A 21,288-nucleotide genomic window follows, 5' to 3' on the forward strand; every position below is an offset into this window, starting at 1 on the left:
TTTTTTCACACGAATTGAACAGTAGTGTTGAGGGCTTTCCTCTTTAATTCGAATAACATTACAATGATAAACCAGACTACTGTTGTTCTCTTAAGTGATGCTGAGTGGACAATAATGATGCCAAACCATCTGAGAGATAAAGCGAGGAAGTATTTTGGATTGGACACCACTGGTGGAAAGTTAAGGCTATTTTCTGATAACTGTGTTACATGAACCTTAACTTGTCACGTGAATGATCACAACATCTATTTTACAAAATGGTTTAGGATTTGGTTACGCAGGTTGTGTTTAAATTGATTCATACAAATTACATGTAAGGTCAAATTTGTTCAAAATCGAACCTTGAAACTCGAACAGCCCTGCTAGTGTTAGCTGCTTAAGGTTAATAATGATGACAACTGGGGACATGAATAACACTTTATTCTTATACCATGCCGCAGTACATGTTTGGTTATGTTAGAAATACTTCCTCTATTATCAGACATTATTTTCACACAATGATCACATTTGACTGTGTCACTTTACTGTGTTTTGTGAAGGTTAGTGTAACGTTTTCAAAACCAACTAACAATCCAACTGAAAAGAACCATTGCTACAAAATGACCTTTACACATACAAACACACACGAACATGCACAACAACATTACAATCACCAAAATAAAGGCTATAGCGGTTCAGTATGAATTACTTTATTTCCTGTGTGAAAGTCCTTTCAAACACAGTGGGAACAAAATGATAGCGCAGCATGTTCAGACACAATTCTGATAAACTGTTTGCTGAAAACCAATTTTACTGGGGTGCCGCGCTGTTTTATCTACCCCGCACACTCTCCGCTAACTCACACACATCCCCACCCCCCACCCCCTCCTCACTGTTCCACAGGTGATTCCAGTCTGCGTAGTAGAGTAGCTGCCTGAAAGGCAGACCAGTGCAGAGCATGGCAGGGGGCTGATGGGTTGACCCAGATAGGGGGAGACAGACTTAAAGTTCAACCAGGACAGTCGGGATAGGTTTTACAGTGTCGTGGTGAAAACTGCCTCTCTCTTTCTTGATCTCTCTTAAACACACACACAAACAATTGATTCTTCTCCACCTGTCTCCTTTAAAAAAACAACAACAAAAAAAAAAACACAGATCCCAGTGCTGTGACAAGTTGATCTACAGTTCATACAGCGACACATCTCAAATTTGCAGCGTTGATTGTATGCCTGCTCGCCAGGGTTATTGTTTTCCTAATGTACGCCTCAGCTGATTTAATCTTCAACTCATCCGGGAACAGAAACATTATGAAAACCATCATTATTTCCACATATTGATTCATTTGCCAAAGACAAGTCGGGATTGGTCAGAAAGACAACAGAAGTCATGTTACATAAGAGCATGCAAATCCAGCTCTGCAGACAGAGGGCTACTGTACAGATGAACAGAGGTACTGTCTGCAGATGGTCACATGGAGAGTGTTAAACATCCGATTCTGCTCCTAGTCGTGCTGGAGCTCCAGCAGATTAGTGGGTGACAAAGAGCCTCTTGGCTTTAGAATATTAATACAAAGTGAAGTCTGACACTCTTGCCATACAGTATCTGATATAATGTTTGTGCCCAAGGGACCTCAAATCCAATGCCAAGACCACACAATAGAGCTTGAAAAGCAATAAATGATGTAGAGGAATCACATACAAGATTTACTTCTGATCAGTATAAATATGAAACGGTACCGAAACAGAGCTTGTAAAATAAACTGTGACAAAACTAGAGCTTGTTCCTTTAGTATACAGATAGATCAGAATATTCCGTTGCCATAGTGACAGTTCACAACAAAAATGGTTAATGCAGTTACACAAGAAAGTGATACTGCAAAATTCATACAGCCTGCATGTCTTTGTGAAAAAGGCTGTTGTATTAGAGGGTTGGTGACATAGTAAATACTATGAATGTATCAAGACACCTTCACCAATGCCATCACTCACTCACGGTACTGCATGAAAAAAAAAGCCCAAAAATCATTCTCTCCCTAATGCGCCATTATGAAAGACGTGTCTGTAGGCTCCACCTGGAGTGCCAAGACACAACCTTTATTTTCTTTTTATTCAATGTAGCTTTTATGTTTGTAAAACTTTCTCAGAGCCCAGAAAAGCTATTCTTATGAGTGTGACATCATCCAAATGCAAAGTCTACGGGACCACAAGGACAGGAGAAACACTAATGCAGCAACACAGCCAGGCAACACAGAAAGAAACCCTATTTTCATTCAAATGAATGTGCATTATCTTCGCATCTGATATCCAGTTTATGTATATTACTACCGGATTCTCTCAAATTCTGTTCTCATCATAAGAGTGTTTGAAGAGGGAGAAAAGAAGATCTTAAAGTGTGTGTCAAACTTCAAAATAAAAAAAATTGTGCATTTATTTTGCCCCCCACGAGCAAAATGTTTTAAATGCTGGTGTGACCTTTACAAATTGTCAAACAGCAGTTTTAAACAACCATGCACATCCATCACACTGATAAACCAGCAGTGATGGTATTAGGATGCAACGGAAAATTACATCAAATAAAATTTCTAAAATACAATCTTATAAAAACCAATAATCAAATGACCAAATTGTGACTGAAATTATTAGATGTTTTTTATTAAAAAATAAGTTAAGTACCACAGTAATGTTGGCACACAGTTTCATCCACACACACACACACACACACACACACACACACACACACACACACACAACGACCAACTACAGGGTGGGTTGGATTCCCATTTGCAATTACCAAGCAGCTTGATCTTGTCAGAAGATTGATCCCATTTATGTCATTCAGGTCCCTGGGAAGCAAGTATTTAATGAGGAGTTACTGCCACTCATTATGAAATGAGCACATTCATCGTGCTTCAAGGTCAATGGGGTTATTGTAAAATAAAAACCAAACCTTCTGTAAAACCCAGAATGTTCCTGTTAAAAATGACGATTTTTGAGAACTAATTTTTCCCCCCATAATTTAAATTAAATATCACTGACATACAGTACAAGACGCTGCTGTAGTAAATATTTACGCCTGGAGCTGAACTTATTTTCAATTAACTATTAATATACTTTATGTTTACATTGTGGAGGCAGTTTCATACATGGTGCAAGTTCAGAGCTTATACGCAGCTGATGCCGGGTGTGTATCTGTGAGCGTGTGTGTTTGCTGTTTGCTCCACTTTCTCATGACAGCAGCTGTGTAACTTCAGGATCTAGTTGTGGGTGAAATATTTGCAGCTTGGTATTAGAAACCATGAATCCAGGGTTTTCACCAGCACCTCGTTCACACCTCGAAGCTTGGACAGCCACCAATTCTCCACATACAGCAGATGATGTGTGTGACTTTGGCTTTTTAGAGCTTAAAGCTGCACTAAATGATATTTGTGAAAGATGTCGCTCATGGTGACATACCCACGGAGAATTATCACCTAAATGCAGCTCCACTCAGCTCATCTTAGTGTTTTAGCATCTTTCAGCTAACTAGCTTCTGGAGCGTGCAGCTTTGTTGTTTTGTTTCACTTTCGCTGTTCTCATCAGCCTCATTCTAGCATCACCTGCAGCTCTGACAAACCCACTGTACACTACCTGCTCAGCAGCAACAAGCATACAGGTGGACGATCTGGCCAAAAGATCGTATGCCCACATCGCCGTTTTCTTTTGACAAATTGTGTCACCACCAATCACACTTTTTTTTGGAGTACTTGTTTTGTCAGCACTGTTGTTTATTTAGAGGGTGCTAGTATATGCAAATGTTTTGATTTGAAAGTTGATTCGCTGCTGACTAGCTAACCCCCGGCTCCTCCCGCCTTCTCTTGTCCTACGCACGGACTGCAACTCCACTGTCTTGGCATGCAGCTGGTGATGGTGGTTCTTGTTCTGCTCTGGTGGAGAACTGCTACATTTGGCGCTACGCTACGCTCGCGGATGCTGTAGAGCAGAACATGGACTGCCATCACCATCACCAGCGGCAGTTAGCGGGCTAGCTGTTTAAATGTTGACAATGGGGTGGTTAGCAGCAATGGAACCTTTACAATTGAATATCTAAATATACAGTAGCACCTTTTAATGACATGATCTGTACGATTCATCTGACAAGTAGATCATATGCCAAAGATCGTCCACGATATAAAACCGTCAGATCGCACACCCCGAATACAGACACAGTTGAACACAGGCTGAAGCAGACTTTAAAGGAGAATGAATACATGACTCCAAATCAATGCTACTGTTGCTTCGTGTCTGCTTGATGTTGATAAAGACAACTGCTTCAACCTCGACTACTCTACAGGGTGATAATATGTCAGTGTTGTGTTTAGTTATTCTGCTACCCTCTACAAGTCAAAAAGGAAAACATAGGCGATGTCTGAATTTACACAACTACTGGAGCTACATGTGTAAGAGCTGGAGTTCATTCTCAAACATTCTGACACATTTCATTTTGAGGTGATTAAAGAGGTTGTTGCGACTGTTGCTCTGCAGTCTGCAGATACTTTTATTCTACTCAGCATCCAGTTTTTATAAATATAACATTAGGTCTTCTCCATCTTTTGCTACCACCTCTTTAACTCTGTCCATCTCAATTTCTTCACTTAACATGCGAATGTGCATTTCATTGAGCATAAAAAGGGGAAGAGAACGCTGACAATCTCCTACTGACCTATCAGTGACACTGCCTACATTAACAGCCGTACTGGTTAGCATGCATGGAGCTGCACTAATGTTCACAGTGCAATTTAACATTGACAATCAAAATCCATGGTACATATCTCTACCATTGTGCTGGTTATGAAAATAATCTGCAATGGACAGGGCTGTATGACACTTTTAGGTGATGAATCAGTAATGTAATGAGTTATGTAACTATCCCAAAGCGAACAATCCTTTGTATATTTTGATATATTATTGCCGTTCCCATGGAAATTGAGGTCAGACCAGAGCTTTAGCATCTGTTGAGCTTTATTATATATGATTAGTTTGCGCAGCAGTTATTTCCATCATCCTATCTGACCCCAATTGACCTGAAAGAGCTCAATGTAATCTCCTTATACCATAGCTGGAATTCTTTTTGCATTTTTTTTGATGTCATGTTTTTACTGGGTTTTCAGACTTGCATACCATAAATTTGAGGACTTTGAGCAGATGAGCTGTATTTTATTGCTGTGGTTAACGGCTTATCTTACCATTTCTTTTTTTATGAGTGTCACTCTGAGCATAAGCTTTTGACATATCCTCCAATTTCCTATTTACTACATGTAACAGCACCACTTCAAAGTCACATACACTGCAGCCAGAATATCATATTCCCACTAATCCCTATATTAAAAAGCCACTATCTTTTTTTTTTTGCATCACTTGTATTTTCCACATTCATGTGTCTCTCAACCTTGCATCACTTCCTGTGCAGCCATTCCCATCACAATTATGATGACAAGATCAAAAGTTCATTTAAACATTGAGGGGGAGAGAGAGAGAGAGAGAGAGTACAGTCACACAAGCATATGAGCACAGAAACTGTATCTGCGTGTGGAAAGAAGCTTCATGGACTGGTAGTAAATACACAGAAAAATAAGCATCATCTGTAAACACACACACGGCAGCTGGGAGACGGACATCAATCATCCGCCCACGCTTGTCATGCATACCCTCTCTATTCCAGTCCGGGTCTCACACACTCACAAATAGACATACGGTACTGTTCTGCAACAATGACATCAACAAGCTGATAATAGAAAGGGGGACCCAAAGACAACCAAGAGGAGATATGATTCCTTGGACAATATTTTTTTTTTTATCCGATTCTTATTTTTGTTCGCGACATGGGGCGAATGGACCCTGATGTGTCTGTATTTAGCTTGTGTTTGTTATTGTTTGTGGGGGAGAGTTAAACCTAAAGGATTTGTAGAAATAAACCAAATTCAGTCTCGCAAGCATAACTGGAGCTGCAACTAACAAACATTTCCGATATAAAATAATCCCTCAATATTTTTCCAATAAAACAAAGAATTGTTTAGTCTATTCAATGTCAGAAAACAGTGAAGGTTCGCAGGGCCCACAGGGGACGTCTTAAAGAACTTGTTTTGTCTGATCAACAGTCCGAACGCCAAAGTTATTCTTTATATGAATTATAAGAAAATCCTTGCATTTGTGAAGCTGTTAAGTATTTCTTGTGTTGCCCTTAATCGCCAAAAAATAAAAAATATAAAAATAAAAAGCAGGCTAAGGCAGGTCAAATAATAAATAAATAATTGAATCAATACTGATACATTTTCTGTCGATTGACTTATTGTTTCAGCACGACTACACAACACAATTCACATTTTAGCCTCCCAGAAATGAAACATTCACAACTGAGATCCGTGTATGCCGAGACACACCCAGACACAGCGCCCTGACAGCGTTTGTTCCTCAGCCCCCAATCCTACCCGTGACCCTCAGCTCTATATGTTCACCCTCACAGGTTCACCCACAGTGAACCTAATTCTACTTCCAACCCTCATTTTATTAGTCTCACCCCAACTGTGAAGACGTGAGGCTCCGTCAAAATGACCTCACTTTACAAAAACGTCCTCAGTCTGAATCTGAATCACACACACACACACACTCACACTCACACACACACACACACACACACACTAACTGTGTGTGAAATTACAGCACAGGACAGTAATTTGCAGTCTTGACAGGATGATTTAGCTCATGTGAAATGAATGGACACAGATGATGAATGAATGATCAATTACTCATCTCGGATCTGATGATATTGTATTTAAAGCTCCGCACTAAATAACTGACAGCATTTGCTGCTGCCTTTTCTGAAACCTAATTGAATTACAAAAGAAGGGGAGGACAGATTCTCATACTCTGCTTTCACCAAAATTTGATGCACAGTTCTCATTTTTCACCCTCAGGGGGAAAGCTGCTCGCATCCGTCGGCAACATCATCACCCCAACCCCGTGGGTACATCACCAGCTATGCATCTCGACACACCAGTTCATGTAACTTTCCCATCCTAAGAGAACATCTGTTCTGATGTAACCATTTGATATAACGGAAGTCTCCACTTTGGTTACATCAAATCTAGTGCAGGGGATTTTTTTTAACATAACCTTGACCCCGAAACTGGGGAGAATTTTATGTTATTGTGAAAACACCAACTTAACTTAGCTTGCCCTGCGCTCCTTTGACTATTCCAGTCCTAATATGATGATCTCCGGGGGTAATATGATGATACGATAGGTGGTAGCATCTGTCTGATCAAGTCAAAAAATATTTACGGGTTCACATTTCTGAATTCTTTTGTTTGTTTGTCAGAATTGTTAAGTTGTTCATCTGTGACTTTGTACATGAGATTAGAGCTGAATCAGCTCAATTAATCCTTTTAAGTCATTTTCAAGCAAAACATTCCTTTTCCATTTTATATCATTGTAAACTGAATATCACTGGTTTGGTATGGGACCAAAAATATTTTTTTCTTTAATTTTAGATTTTAAAGGCTGAACAATTAATTGATCATTAATCATTAGTTGCTTCATAATAATTGCTTTCATAATCAAAACATGCAGATGCAGTGTTTGTTAAGTATAAATGCTGTACAGTACATCCACAGCAAACAGCAAGGAGCTGCAACATATTGCAAAGTTGTAATAAATATACTACGTGCTATGCTAACTACATTACATATGGAGATGGAAAGGACTTGGTCATTTCTGATCCCTTATCTATTCTTCTTGTGGGTTCTATGCTTTATCAAATCCAGGTATGCCCCGATATTAACACTATTTAATGTTAATGCTAATGTTACGTTACATTTTTCTCCAAATTTGGAAAAACACTTTAATCGCACTGTGGTCCTGCTGTTGGCTTTGGGAGGTTGTTGGCGGTCGCATCAATCCTTTCCTTTAACCTGTTTTTTTTTAGTTTTTTTTTTTTACTTTGTGCCACCCAGGTACCTCCAACATCATATTTCACCATTAGCTAGCAAAAGCATTCATGACATGCATTGTCACCAGATGTCAAGGCATAACAGTGGTACAGCCAAATTATTAGTATAGGAAACACTGCACAGTGTTCAGTCCAGTACAATGTACCCAGAGCCTTGATTATCTTGATTATCTCTGCCATGGCTAAGGTCCCACTTCCTGACATTAAAGCTCCATTAAGAGATTTCTGATATGGACAATGAACCAAACCACAACTGTATAATGTGAAATGGTTGCTAGTACTTCCAATCCCACCGTGAATCAGCACAGCTTTAATCAGATTTTAGCCGTGTTTTCTCTCATCATTTTGGTTCCTGAGCCTGTGTTTAAACTGTATAGCAAAGAGCTGAAGTAAACAACAGAGCTAAAACAAGAGAATGTTGAGCATTGATTTATAGAGCAGCCACAAACAAGACTCCAATTAGATAAAATGATAATGTTGCTCTGCGTCTTCTGAATGTTTAAGAAAGCAGCTGTTTGCTAACATTATCATTTCAGGAACTGTGTGTTTTTTTTGGGGGGGGTTTTTTGTGTCCTGTTTCTGTTGTTTTCACTTAATACAATTATATGTAATTTTGGGCAATGCACAAACCTTAACAGAGGAGCTGACAGCATCAGAACTAAACTATTGTCAGGAACCAAACAATCTGGGAGCAGCTGGCTCTGAATGGAAACATTCTTAAATCCCATCCCTAATGACCTCGTATTTAATATGCTGTTATTGTGCAATACTATCAACAAAAACACCATCCTCTCATTAATACTCAGAGCAGATACAGAGGGTGTTCCTGGGTTGACAAAAGATGCAGTCTGCAAAGTATGATCGGCAGAAAACAACCATCAAGTCAACTAAATATCATCCCTTATTCACACAAAGAAATTCAGTGTTACTGTTATTGTGACCTGTGATATGTTCTAATTTGTGTGACCACTGAACTTCCCATAAACTTTTCTTAGCTACTTTTACTTGAGTCAGTGAACAGCACCCACAGCAAAACAATCTGTCACTGCATCACGCACAGCGCTTCTAGTTAAAATTAGAATTTACAAGATATTAGGACGACTATGGCAGCAGAGTCAGCAAAGAGGTTTTTAATAAATGTCCCAAAGCAGCGAGATATCATACATATCTACTCACATCTCCTATTTTATCACACTGCAATGATTTCCATAAAATATATCATTATTTCTTCATAATACTACATGCCACATGAGTTCACTCTCATATTCTCAGAGAAGCTGAGGCTTAAGACTAGGTCACTGAGCACTGAACAGCATGAACATCTAACTTCCTACTGCATAATTCTCTTTTTGCTTTTGGACGGCACCCAAAGAATGCTGGAATGAGCCCAAGTGATGTGTGAATGTGTCTTAAAGTGTGACAAAATACACTCATTTAGACAATAATCACAGGGAGCATGTTTAGGGGTCATTAAAGGAAAGCATACTGCGATGAGGAAATCACACACACTAAGCTCCTGCTCATTAGAGGGACGCCTAGGACTCGACTAATTACTTTTACGAACGTGACAGGCCACGAAGAATGTGTCATAATCTGCCTCTTGAGAATTAGTGTGCACCTCTGCACTGCTAACTGTGACTCGTCTTATTAGACGAGGGCTGCTGAAAGGCTCTGACTGGTCTCTCAGAACTCTGCAGGTAAAACAAAGTGCAGGAGTCGCTGACACTCTATATATCCTCAATAAGAGCCCACGTCTTTACAATGGAGCCAGTTATATAAAGTGGAGATTGAGTTAAGTGAGCTTAAATGATGCAAAACAGAGACAAAGGGAAACTAAATTGGACTCTAGCAGCATAATAAAGATCTAATAATGGAAATATTCATTGGTGATTAGATTGAATTAAATGGATGAGTTAATGATAGGATTGGCTGTTGGATAACAACATATCACTGCACAACAATAAGTATTAAATACGTGGATGACTGAGCGCACAGAGGCAAGCACTTCCAGCCACCTTTCCCGATACATACGGCGTATTGATACAATAACAGACGATTTCACATTATCTACATATACATCTGTCAGTAGATGTAGATGTCGGCTGATAAGTAACAGCAAACTGCAGAACAGAAATGCCAAATATGTTTGAGATCAGCATCAGCTCGTCACACATGTTAGACACACTTTTTTTTAAACCTGCATTAACCTATTTTGTTTTTCACTTGCTTACTTAGTCATCCAGTAAATACAGAGTGATATTACTGACTACCAGACAAATATAAGTCCAATGCACTCTTTAGCTCTGGATTTGTTCACCACCAACTCCTTGGACAATCCCTGTGACTGCTAAATGCACCACTATGTTCACAAGCTAGTCACTAAATCTTTTTAACCAAAACAGTACAATCATGAGCCATAAACCCACAACAATGAGGTAAAAGAGGCTAATACGCTGCACAGAGCCGAGGGGAACTGTGCAGAGTTGGGTGATAATTCTCTCTAAATTTGATGCTACAAGTGGCCCCTGCCATATTATACATAGTCATTTGAACCACTGTTAATAAAAAGAAAAAAAAAAAGATTAAAGCAGCTTTAATATATCATCATTACGAGAGCCCCATGAAATTACCAGATTGTTTTAAACTCCAGTATCCACTATCAGGGACTCTGTACACTATTCAGCTGACTACATTTCAAACAACAAGCTTTAGCAATTAAATATTGAACACACAACACAGAAAATAAGATCGTTAACGATCTTATTGACAAACTACTGACTTCAAATTGAGTAAAATCTTGTACTTTATTGTTTGTGGACTGATTTAAAAGTCCCATCGTCAGTCTGTTCCAAAGTGAATCTGAAGACATGAGAACATTTCTAGCTATTACATAATGCAATCGTTTACAGATTTCTGAGGAAATTCAGGATGAATCTTGTCTTGTGCAGACTGAACTGTGCAGAACAACCGTGTCTTCATGAATACTCTTCTTTTTCTGTCTCTGAACAACAAAACATGATCTTACTATTTGTTATCTCCTGAGAAATTTACATCCTGTTTACACGTGCTGCCTAAATTCTGACACCTCTAGGCCTATACTCCAAAATTAGTTGCTATTATCAAATAAAAGACTTGTTTTCCTATTTTAGACTTGGCGTGGTTTGAACCATGTTACTAATTTCACACAGACAACATGCACCCCTCTACCCTCAGGATTATTTTTAGCATGCAATGCCCCTCCCTTCTTTGCTTTCTAGTTAGTCAAATTGTTATTTTTCAGGACAGTGCTGTGTCAGTCTCAGTGATAAATCACCATGCTGAACCCAGAGACAGTGGTCTGATAAGGCTGAATGGGGCAGTGTTCGCAGAGCTACATCAAATGGCATTCGTGTGTCTGCCAAAATAATCATCATTACATGCCATTCAACCGAATCAGCCCATTGGCTCATAGAGAGTGACGAAGCTTTCTGATTGAGCGCTTTGCTTGTTAGTCAACCGTTAGTGAACCATGCCCTGTTCTTTAGACCTATTAATGATAAAATAACAAATAGAGATAATGCAGGAGGAATTTGGACCATAATGAGGTCAGTTTGTGTGTTAAATTACATCTGAGGAGGACTGGACTGAGCCTGCATATTTTTCTGTTTTTCATCAGTGTCCCGCTTTAACAGTCATACAATCTGACGCGTTCACAGCTGGAAGCTGCTGAGTCCAACCACAGTCTTCCACTGTTTGCCACTGAGTAGAAATGGTGGACTAAGTGCTTCAGTCAAGGGCACCTTGAGCGCAGAGGAAAGCGTTTTCTTGCCTCCCCCATTCTGCTTCTCTCCACTCAACTCAAACTGGGATTCAAACACCCTTCTCATCACCAGCCAGCATCTCTAACCTCTGAGCCTTTGCAGCCTTGTGTGTGTGTGTGTGTGTGTGTGTGTGTGTGTGTGTGTGTGTGTGTGTGTGTGTGTGTGTGTGTGTGTGTGTAATCAAATAGTTACCACTCTACAGTAAGCACTCTACAGTATGCATGTGCTATGCATAGTTCCCCTTGGATGAGCATTAGGTTTTACTTGATCTCACTGCCCTAAGCTTCCCATGTGCGTCATCCTGAGCTCCCATCAAGCAGAAAGAAGTTTCACTGTATAATATTGTAAATGATTAAAAATAGCATGGAAAGGGGGAGGGAGGGTAGCTCGAGTGGGGGGATGGAATCTTGAATGGCTGCAAAAATGCTCCCGTGTATGTGTAGGTATTTATAAACTATGTGTCTTCCTTTTGAAGTTACACTCTTTCCTTTTGAGTGTGTGATACGGACACAAACAGACTGAGAGCTGGGGGAGGGGGTCGTGACAAAGCGGACCAGATGCCAGACGCCTGTTCTTGTTAAATTCGACCACGTCAGTCCGGTCATTGTTTAACACTTATCAAAAATAACTCATTTTTGCCCACTTGGCCATTATATAATCTGGAATCCACAGGGTTTGTGCGATAACCGTCTTATTGCCTGACTGGCTTGATGCAAAGCGCTATTGGCAGAATTCCTCTACAGGTATGCAGTCTGACAACATAACATCCTTAGAGAACGGTGGGGGTGTTGGATCAGAGTGATACAAACAGACAGGGTGTCATGGAATATGAAGCCTAGAAGGTCAAATTTAAGTGAAAAGAGAGAAAATATATATATCGAGTGTGCGTGCGTGAGGGTGAGTAAACTTGGGAGGAAGAGAAGTACAAAGAAGGTGACAGACTTGAGATAAGGCACAGTAAAAAAAAAAAAAAAATTTAAAAAAACTTGGTGAGGGGAATTCCAAACACTGAGCAGAAACAAAGAAACAGAGAGGTTTCTTTTCAGAGGAGAAATGTGGAAAAACACAGCCTACATCATACAGTTGATGCAAATCATATATACAGAGTGCATTACTGCAGGCAGGCTTGTGTGTACAGATAATCCTGCAGAATATTAGAAAATCACAAAATCGTCTAGAAGCCGAGGCACCGTGTAAAGAGGCTGCTGAGTCAAATGAGCGCTTGCTGGGTCAATTTTTCTTTCTCAGATGACCCTGGAAAGAGGCCTAAACCCAGCAGGACAATATGGCACCTGCCAAGACTTGAATAGTCAGGTCAAATGGAGAAAAACAAGACAGCTTTTTGCTGAGCAATTTTCCCATGATTGTCGCTATTAATGTCACAAAAAAAAAGAAAAAAAAGGATAAACCCAGTCGCCCATGGTGGAAGCAACAAACTAACATGACATGAAATGGCAATTCTCAGAGTAAAGAAATAAGCCGCTGTCTCTTTCACTGTGTGTCTGCTTTGTATGACAGGCTCGCACCAAACTGCTGCCTCCTTCTTCTTCTCTTTATCTCCACTATCATGTACTGTTGTGAACCTTTCTCCCTTGTTGTGTCTGAGAGCAAAAAAGGCAGCAGCAAACAAGCCAGACAAGGTTGGCAACGATAACATCATGCACACAATCCCAGCAGCGGAACCACAGCCGCACACATATCTGCTACCTAATTAGATACATGTGTGATCTTATGTTTTGAGTTTTAATCCTTATGAGAGCCACAAAAGCCCCCTGACAGGAAATCTGTACAAAGTAGATCTGCAAGCCCGAGCATAATTAATGAAAACGTACAAAGTCTCTTACATGTTTCGGGATTTGCAGTGAAAAGCAATGGAAGAAGTGGTTAATGCTGACTGTAAGTTATCAGGTGCAGAGCAGCCTTGGGGCACGCTAGCAGGCGCGCCTTTTTTTCGTGTCCTGGCTGACAGTAGAGGCATTAACTAATCTATAGCTGGGAGTTAAGTGCCTCATGAGTAAAAGAAGGAAATCTTTATCCTCTCCCACTCAATGTTCATTTATTCAGCTTGGGCAAACTATGAATTAATTGCAAAGTCATGACCTCCTGGCTGTTGTGGGTCCCCAATTAGACTGTGTTTTTCACCCACTGAGCCCTTTTTTCTTTCAGTTCTTATACTATTAAGCTGCTCCGTCACACTGTGCCGCTCCGACGCTTGTCACAGCAATCACCGCGGAAACTGACAAACCCGGTGAGCAGCTACGACTCCTGTGCCTTCACGTATGTTAGAGAGCAGCTAGAATGATGGCATGACACAAAACCAAATAAGGATTTTAATTAAATGCTGCAGTGTTTGTGTGACCTCTTGTTTTTTCTTCAAATATTAACGATCCTTGGGATAAATACTCAGGATGGTATCACATTCAGAACCAATATTTCAATGAAGTGGAACGGCAGAAAAAATGTGACTGCCCTGAGATTGTGTTTATTTTATGAGGCATATAATCTGATAATGTCTTGGCAAAGAGAAACATACAGTAGATAGAGTATAGTTCTTCTTATGTCAACCTTAGCACACACTCATTCTCCCTAACCTTTGGCCTTTTTCAGTTATTGAGGGCCCCTTTAATAACTTAAGCTTTGAGGCCCACTTGAACCCTAACTAAATACCATTATACTTCATGGAAAAGCTGAATCTGCCTCATGCACAAGAGAAACTTTTGATCCCTTCATTCATGCTTAATGAAACATAAAAATACTCTGCTTTGAATAATAATTTGAGGCTATAGGACCCAAATTTTTCATGTCAAGATTTTGTGCAAATATTATGTTGCCCCGTAAGATATTTAATTTGGTAACATAATTGTGCTTTGCATTTAACTCACACAATATGAACTCCATGCCCTTTTTCCCCCCATGTTTCCCCTTTACCGCTCCTGACCTTGGAGGTTTTCAGGTAGAGCGGTTTCACATAGTTTTGACTGTACGTTATTGTCCTTTTTTTTCATTCCATCTAAAGGCGTATAGAACTTTTATTGTTTATTTTCTAGTTTTCATGAGGGAACATACTTTGTTTTCATAATAAATATTGTTTATTTTATATATACTATTGGATCACTTTGTTTTTCTTGTGAACGCGTCTAACTGAACACATCATACCTGGAGCCTCGAGGCAAGGGTGCATTGCAGGATTGTCTTTACAGTGTCTGATATGGTTTCTCCAAGTTCAAATACCTTGTCCACGGGAGGTTTCAAGCTTCCACATAAGACTTGCACATCTTAAATTCAGATTTAAAGTTATAATCCTTAAAATTTCATGACACCAAACCCGATTTCTCTGTAATAGCCAATCAATGAATTTACGTGTAGGAAGTATCTCTGGAGTACACCATTCCCATGCTGGATGAGGGATTCACAGGCTACAGCCATGTTTTTCAGTCATCTGTCTCATGCGCATCTGAAGGAACAGAATCAAGTTATCAAGACAGGCCAGGTGATAGCGTGGTTTATTTTTTGCTATAGGCTCAAAACATGTTTATGTTTCAAGCCTGTTTCCTTCCTTTTTACATACCTGACTATAGTGTTAAGGAGATGAGTAGGTGAGATTCAGCGCCCTACAACTCACTACTGTGCCTGAACGCATCATGTGTTTACAAGCATGGAGACTGCTGCTCTGCTAACATGGTGCTCATGCTACTCCTCCTGCGTAGAGACAAATTGAGCCTCCCTGTCTAATGTTCCCTCTTGTTACACAGTGTAAGACCTGTAATAGGTTACTGCTGATGTAAACTGATCATCTGATCATCACTCCCAGCTTAATAATGTACCATGCCAAAAAGCAAAAAGTCGTCTCAAACTGGTTTCATGAACATGACAATGAGTTCAGTGTACTCTCTCAAACTCTGCACAGTGAAAAAATCAACGTCAAGGAATAACAAGCAAAACACAGTTTTGAGTTTAACAAAAAATGTGATACCACATGTTGTTCACTGTCCTTTGTTTAATACAACAGGTTGTACAACACACACTTGCCTTGATCACGCAGTGCAAAATTAATTTTAGCCTAACAACAGTACAACAGTTAAACTTCCTAGCCATAGTTGGTATGCATTCACAGCTCCTGTCCCTTATGATGCTTCCACACACGCACTGCAACCCTGAACTCATCTGCACATTACTCAGAGGAACCGTGTGTGAGAACGTAAACATCCGAATCCGTTGGACTGGACATTAAAGGTCCCATATTGTATTTAGTGACATTTCCATGTCTTTTTGAATATAAGGCAGTGAAAGTATCAAAGTGCTCAGTCCTCAGAGAAATGCACACACACAGCCTGTATTCAGAAACTGAGCCTTAAAATGAGCTGTGAGGAACAGCAGTCACCAGTCTCAGCCACGCCCCAAGCCCAGCCCCACCTGGACCCACCATCCAACCTTGCAGGATTTGGAGTGTTTACCTGAACCTGCTATATTTTTATTCAATCAATTTGAAATCAGTCAGCCAATCAGAACAGAGGCTAAATGACCTGTTGTTGCAAGAGCACCAGAGAGAAGCCTGAGAGAGGAGCTGTAAAACTACATTGTGATGGTTTTTGGTAGCCTACTTAAAACCACAACTATATCTCCTTATGGATATCAACACTTCAAATACGTAAAATATGGGACCTTTAAACAGACTGCCAGATCCATAGTACAAAGTTCATGTAATGTCCTATTGAGCAGGTCGCTGTCTGGGGAATTCACAAGGTACCATGAAGAAGAAGAAGAAGAAGAAAGGTTATTTACACAAAGACACCAATGAAAATGTTTGACTGGAGAAGACGACGAGATTCGAAATTGTGTCAGTAAGGGCCGACACCAAAATCGTCAGACAACCGTGAACAAAACACTGCGACTTCTGCAGTGCACGCTCTACGCAGAGGCCTCCCCTCACCTAAACCAAATGGAGTGTTTTCAGTAGCTGAGACACAGACAATCTCCTGTTGTGTATGAAAGGGAGTTCATATGAGAAAACAACTTCAGTCACTGTTAGTGAAACTGTAGCAGAGTGAGCCAAAGCGGGCACAGCAGGGTTCACAAAGAGGCAGCCTTGTCATCAGAGGTGGGAACACATGATACAGCCACCCGATATTGACACTGCTGGCAGTGGATACATTATGCAGTGTAGCTTGACAATGCCTTACACATTTTCAAAGACATGGCTTCTCTATGTTACTGAACTCATCTTCATCTAGATTTTACAATTTAAGTTTTTTGAAGTGGTGTTTAGCCATGCAGAGAACACACAGTTTTAGAGAGTAGTAAATGCAGCCATTCAGGCGGCAGGTGTCGCAGATGGTTCCTAGGCACAGCATGCATTGAGAAAATTATATTGTTGGACAACTGCACTGGGGATGCCTGATTTTTTTTCTTTTTAGGAGAAAAGAATAGTATAGAGAGGCCAGGTATTTCTTATGCAAGTGTATGATTAAAGTTAATAAAAAACAGCTTGGGACCTACTTTCAACTTAGCAAAGAGACCTCAAACTGACGTTTGAATTTAAATAGAAATCAGCGTTCAGCTTGTCAGAGAGGGGACACGAGTTCATTCTTTCTTTTAGCTTTGTTCCAACATAACAAATTCAACCCAAGAAACTCTCTTTGGTTTAATCACTGCTGTGCAATCTTGATACAGCTATGTGAGGCCCTGATTAACCCTGGTCTACAGGATTACAGTTTCTCACAAAACAAGTCTTTCAAATGGCTATCCTCATGATGAAAATCAAACAGGATGCTGCGAAAGCAACATCTACTGTACAACATCTACAGAAGGGGATTTGTTTTCTTTTCATAGTCAACTCTTTATTAAGCTCCACAGTTCGGAGCTAATTTCCGTTTAGAATCTCCCAACAAAGCCAATGGATATTTAGAGAACTAAAACATTGATTTTAACTGGAGACACATGCAAATGCCACTTAATTCTGCATTAATGCCTGAATATTTTCATTACCCTGAGAGCAATACTACTGTACCAGACACTCTAGAGGTGTACTGAACGATTCCAAATAACATTCTGCCGACACACAGTCAAGTCACGCAACCCCAAAAAGGATAAACTCCGAAACAGACAGCCCCGCTCCAATGTGGAGCGCTCTGGTTTATTTTGCAGCAGAGAATCTCAGCACACCGAGGTATGAGCTAAAGCTCGTCTTTGTCTGTCACTTCAGCCTGTGATTGGTACAGTAGGTAAGTCACTGTTTAAACTTCCTGTGCTGTTGAATCTGAAAAGTTTCAGCTTTGAGAATGATAAGTACAAAGAAAACAGGGATGGTGTGACACAATTAAGACTTTCCAGATATTCTACAGACATCTCGCTCTCTTTGGTTCTCATGAAAAAAAGGATGATACCGTTATTTTCTAATGAATATTGCTGGAGATAGCCAGGTCGCTGTACTGGACAACAAGGACTGCTCAGATTTTTCACTTTGCCAAGATGCTTAAAAATTTAAATTCAAATTAAAAATTCAAATGTTAACCCCTTTTCACAACACGTCAAATCAGTTTATGGCCGTCTGTAACATACCAGATACAAACAGCTCTGGATCTAACATGGAGGAGAAGCTAAGAGTCTTGTACCACAACCTATGCGAAGAAATGGTGTTGCATGGCATGTCAACAATCACACAGGTTTGGTTTTCTCCTCTGTTGTCGTCAATAAAAGATACATAAATCCACCTCATGTAATATTTCATGAGCTAATGTCGCACAACAGCTAGCCAAAGCGGTCAGCTGCCACGTTTCCTCATTGCAATCTTTTGTTTTTTTCTTCAGCATGGATTTAAAATTTGATTTATCTACAACAGAACAGGTACATTTAACATGATTTATTGGCAATGAACTCATTCTGTATCCAGCCATGCAGCTTCAAACCGCTCACCATGTGTTGTTGGCTTCACGCTCACTCGCTCACTGGCCATTTCGTGCGCTGATGAAGGCCATGCAGAGACAGGAGTGCTGCTGCTGCTGCTGCTGCTGCCTGCAATATGTGACCACGATGCCTGCCAGCTTTTCCAATGAGTATATTGCATTCCTCATTATTTAATTCATCACCTTGTTGTTGGACTGCTGTGCAACCTCTAACAACATTTAGTTCTTGCCAAGAAAGTTTATGCCCATTTGTTTTTCCACAGAGGAGATTTGATTTATTTGACAACAGGAAAAGGAATTCTTTGAGGATGGAAAACATGGCAGTTAAAACCTACTCCTGAAGGTTTAGACTGGTGCTCGGCCCGAGTCAACTCTGTGGCTGCTTTTGAAATAATAATTTGTGGCATCAAATTCCCTGATAAGGTCCAGTAGAACAGTAACGGCCCGCCTGCCGTCAAAACATTCCAACAGTGATGAAAGTATGAATGGAAAAGTTTTTACACCAATCAATATGTCTGCCAATTTGCCAATGGCTGATTGAACAGAAAATTGTAAGAGCCTTAAGTTAGGCATGCACGTCTCCAGACCTTGAATGGAAAGTGGCAAATGCACTACAAAAGGCATGAATTTGAGAAACCAGCCTACGTAAGCCTTATCAGTATTCATGGACAGTTTTGCAAAACACAATTAAGCTGAGGTTTTTATTTTGATCGTCAGACATTTTTCTTATAGACGCCGGGTCGGAATTCTGTGTGGCAAAAAGAAAATTGAATATCCAATGGAGTGAATAAAAAAATGGTAATCCCAGCTAGAAATGCTCAACCATATAAAACATTAAAGTGGAGATAATATAAGTTAACTCCATACTTGATTGAATTCCTGCTGCTGCTGCATTATGTCCTCCTTACATGTAATTAACTATAATTAATGGAAAGACTTCAAAGATACAGTTTCCTAAATATATCTCTCCTCTTGTCTCATACTTTGCTCCACAATTTAACATGCAATACCATGACTTACAGAAATCACACGTTTTCAGTTTTAGAGATAGATTCTTTTTCAAGACAGCTAAGGCAAAAACTGTGTTGTCAGCAGCTCTGTGAAAATAGTCAAATCCAGGGTAACTATGGCAGAGTTGCATGTGCGCTTTATCATGTATTGATTATCATAAAGTAATGGCAGTTTGCAAGAATCTCAGTGAGAGGCAATCACATCCTTGTACATCCTGGATATCACTTAGTATTCCCCGCAGGGGATCTCCGCTCTCTTATCCACATGATGGAAATCTATTCTGACCCTAACATTTCTGCAGTGAGTGAAATGGTAATGTCAGGAGTGTATTTAGCAAATCACCCTACTACAGCCTCCAAATAATGACAGCCATAATAAGTGTAGCTGCCAGTTAGTGTGTGCAGACCTGAGCACGACAGAAGCCTCTTGGGTTTTCGCAGCAGCGCCCTGTCCTCTCTGACTATTAAATCATGAGCGTTTTACCACCTTCACTCAGCAAGATAAACACTGCTTAGTCAATCTTGTCCAAACTGGGGGGCGCACAATTTAATCCAAACCCCTTATCTTAATTACATTCACGTCCAAGTTGGTGTGCATAAAAACACACACGTGGCTCAATGTTCCATCGTCGACCTGCTAATAATTTAAAAATTCTGTTGTCATTACGATTATTAAATAAAATCTCCTGACTGGAGTCACATCGATAGTGGAAAAGCCTAGGAAGCATTAGTCTAAGCACCGCTGGGATGCGCGCCGGGCTTTCCCCGTGGCTTCAGACAGTGTCAATAATTACTATAGTGTTTCTCTTCGCTTTTACTCTCCTCTGAACGTGCTTAGCTGCCCGTGTACTTGGTGTAGGTCAGTGAAATTATATCCGCTTCAAAAGTAGGCTATAGCAAATGGAGGTCGATTTGAACTGTCCATTTACAGTAAGCCTATATATATATATATATTATACAATAACCTCAGAATACATGTAAGAGCATAAAATATATGTGGCAGTTGTTGTATTAAAATGATACAAGATAACAAAAAACAGTGACCTCAATGGGAGGTTGTACTGTGTCGCGAGCAGCATTTTCATGCTGGCTCGGCTTTAACGACCAGCTCACAGGAAAAGATGGACAACCGTAAAATGACAAAACAAACAAAATTCTCATCCGTGATAATAACACAGCGCCTGAGCAAGAGAGGACGTCAGTTTGAAGACGCGAAACACTTCAAAAAAGTATGTTTTAACCTTGAGAACCCCCACATACAGGGTTGTTGTCACTTTAAAAATGTTAGGCTGAAGAGTTTTTATTTTGGTTTTTTTTTTGTAATTCAGCAGAGTGCAGATCACGCGCGCGCACCGCTCCGTCACCACGGACGCACGCACACACTTTTCCCTGAATTTCACTCACCTGCGTTCCTGAGCTTCTTGTTCCGATAAACGGAGAAGATGACCAAGAGGTTGCCCAGGATGTCAACAACGATGGTGAAGATGAGGAAGCAGCCCAAAGTTGTGGTAACCCACGGCGGGCGGTTCAGGACGGTGTCACTGGGGTTTGGCGAGGAGCTGTTCAGGTGAGACCCATTTATAACCATTGTATACACTCACTGAACTTTCTCAA

General features: G+C 40.2%; 1 protein-coding gene across 1 annotated transcript in view; it reads right to left on the bottom strand.

Moving 5' to 3' along the window:
- The window catches only part of mtnr1a (melatonin receptor 1A), a 42,988-nt gene extending 21,700 nt beyond the window's left edge, over positions 1 to 21,288 (bottom strand). Inside the window, exon 1 of the mRNA XM_022738159.1 lies at positions 21,079 to 21,288. Coding sequence (XP_022593880.1) covers positions 21,079 to 21,262 — 184 coding nt within the window. The 5' untranslated portion in view covers positions 21,263 to 21,288. The remainder of the gene's footprint in view (positions 1 to 21,078) is intronic.

Source organism: Seriola dumerili, unplaced genomic scaffold (assembly GCF_002260705.1).
Source record: "Seriola dumerili isolate Sdu_G_001 unplaced genomic scaffold, Sdu_1.0 BDQW01000035.1, whole genome shotgun sequence".
NCBI classification, from domain to species: domain Eukaryota; kingdom Metazoa; phylum Chordata; class Actinopteri; order Carangiformes; family Carangidae; genus Seriola; species Seriola dumerili.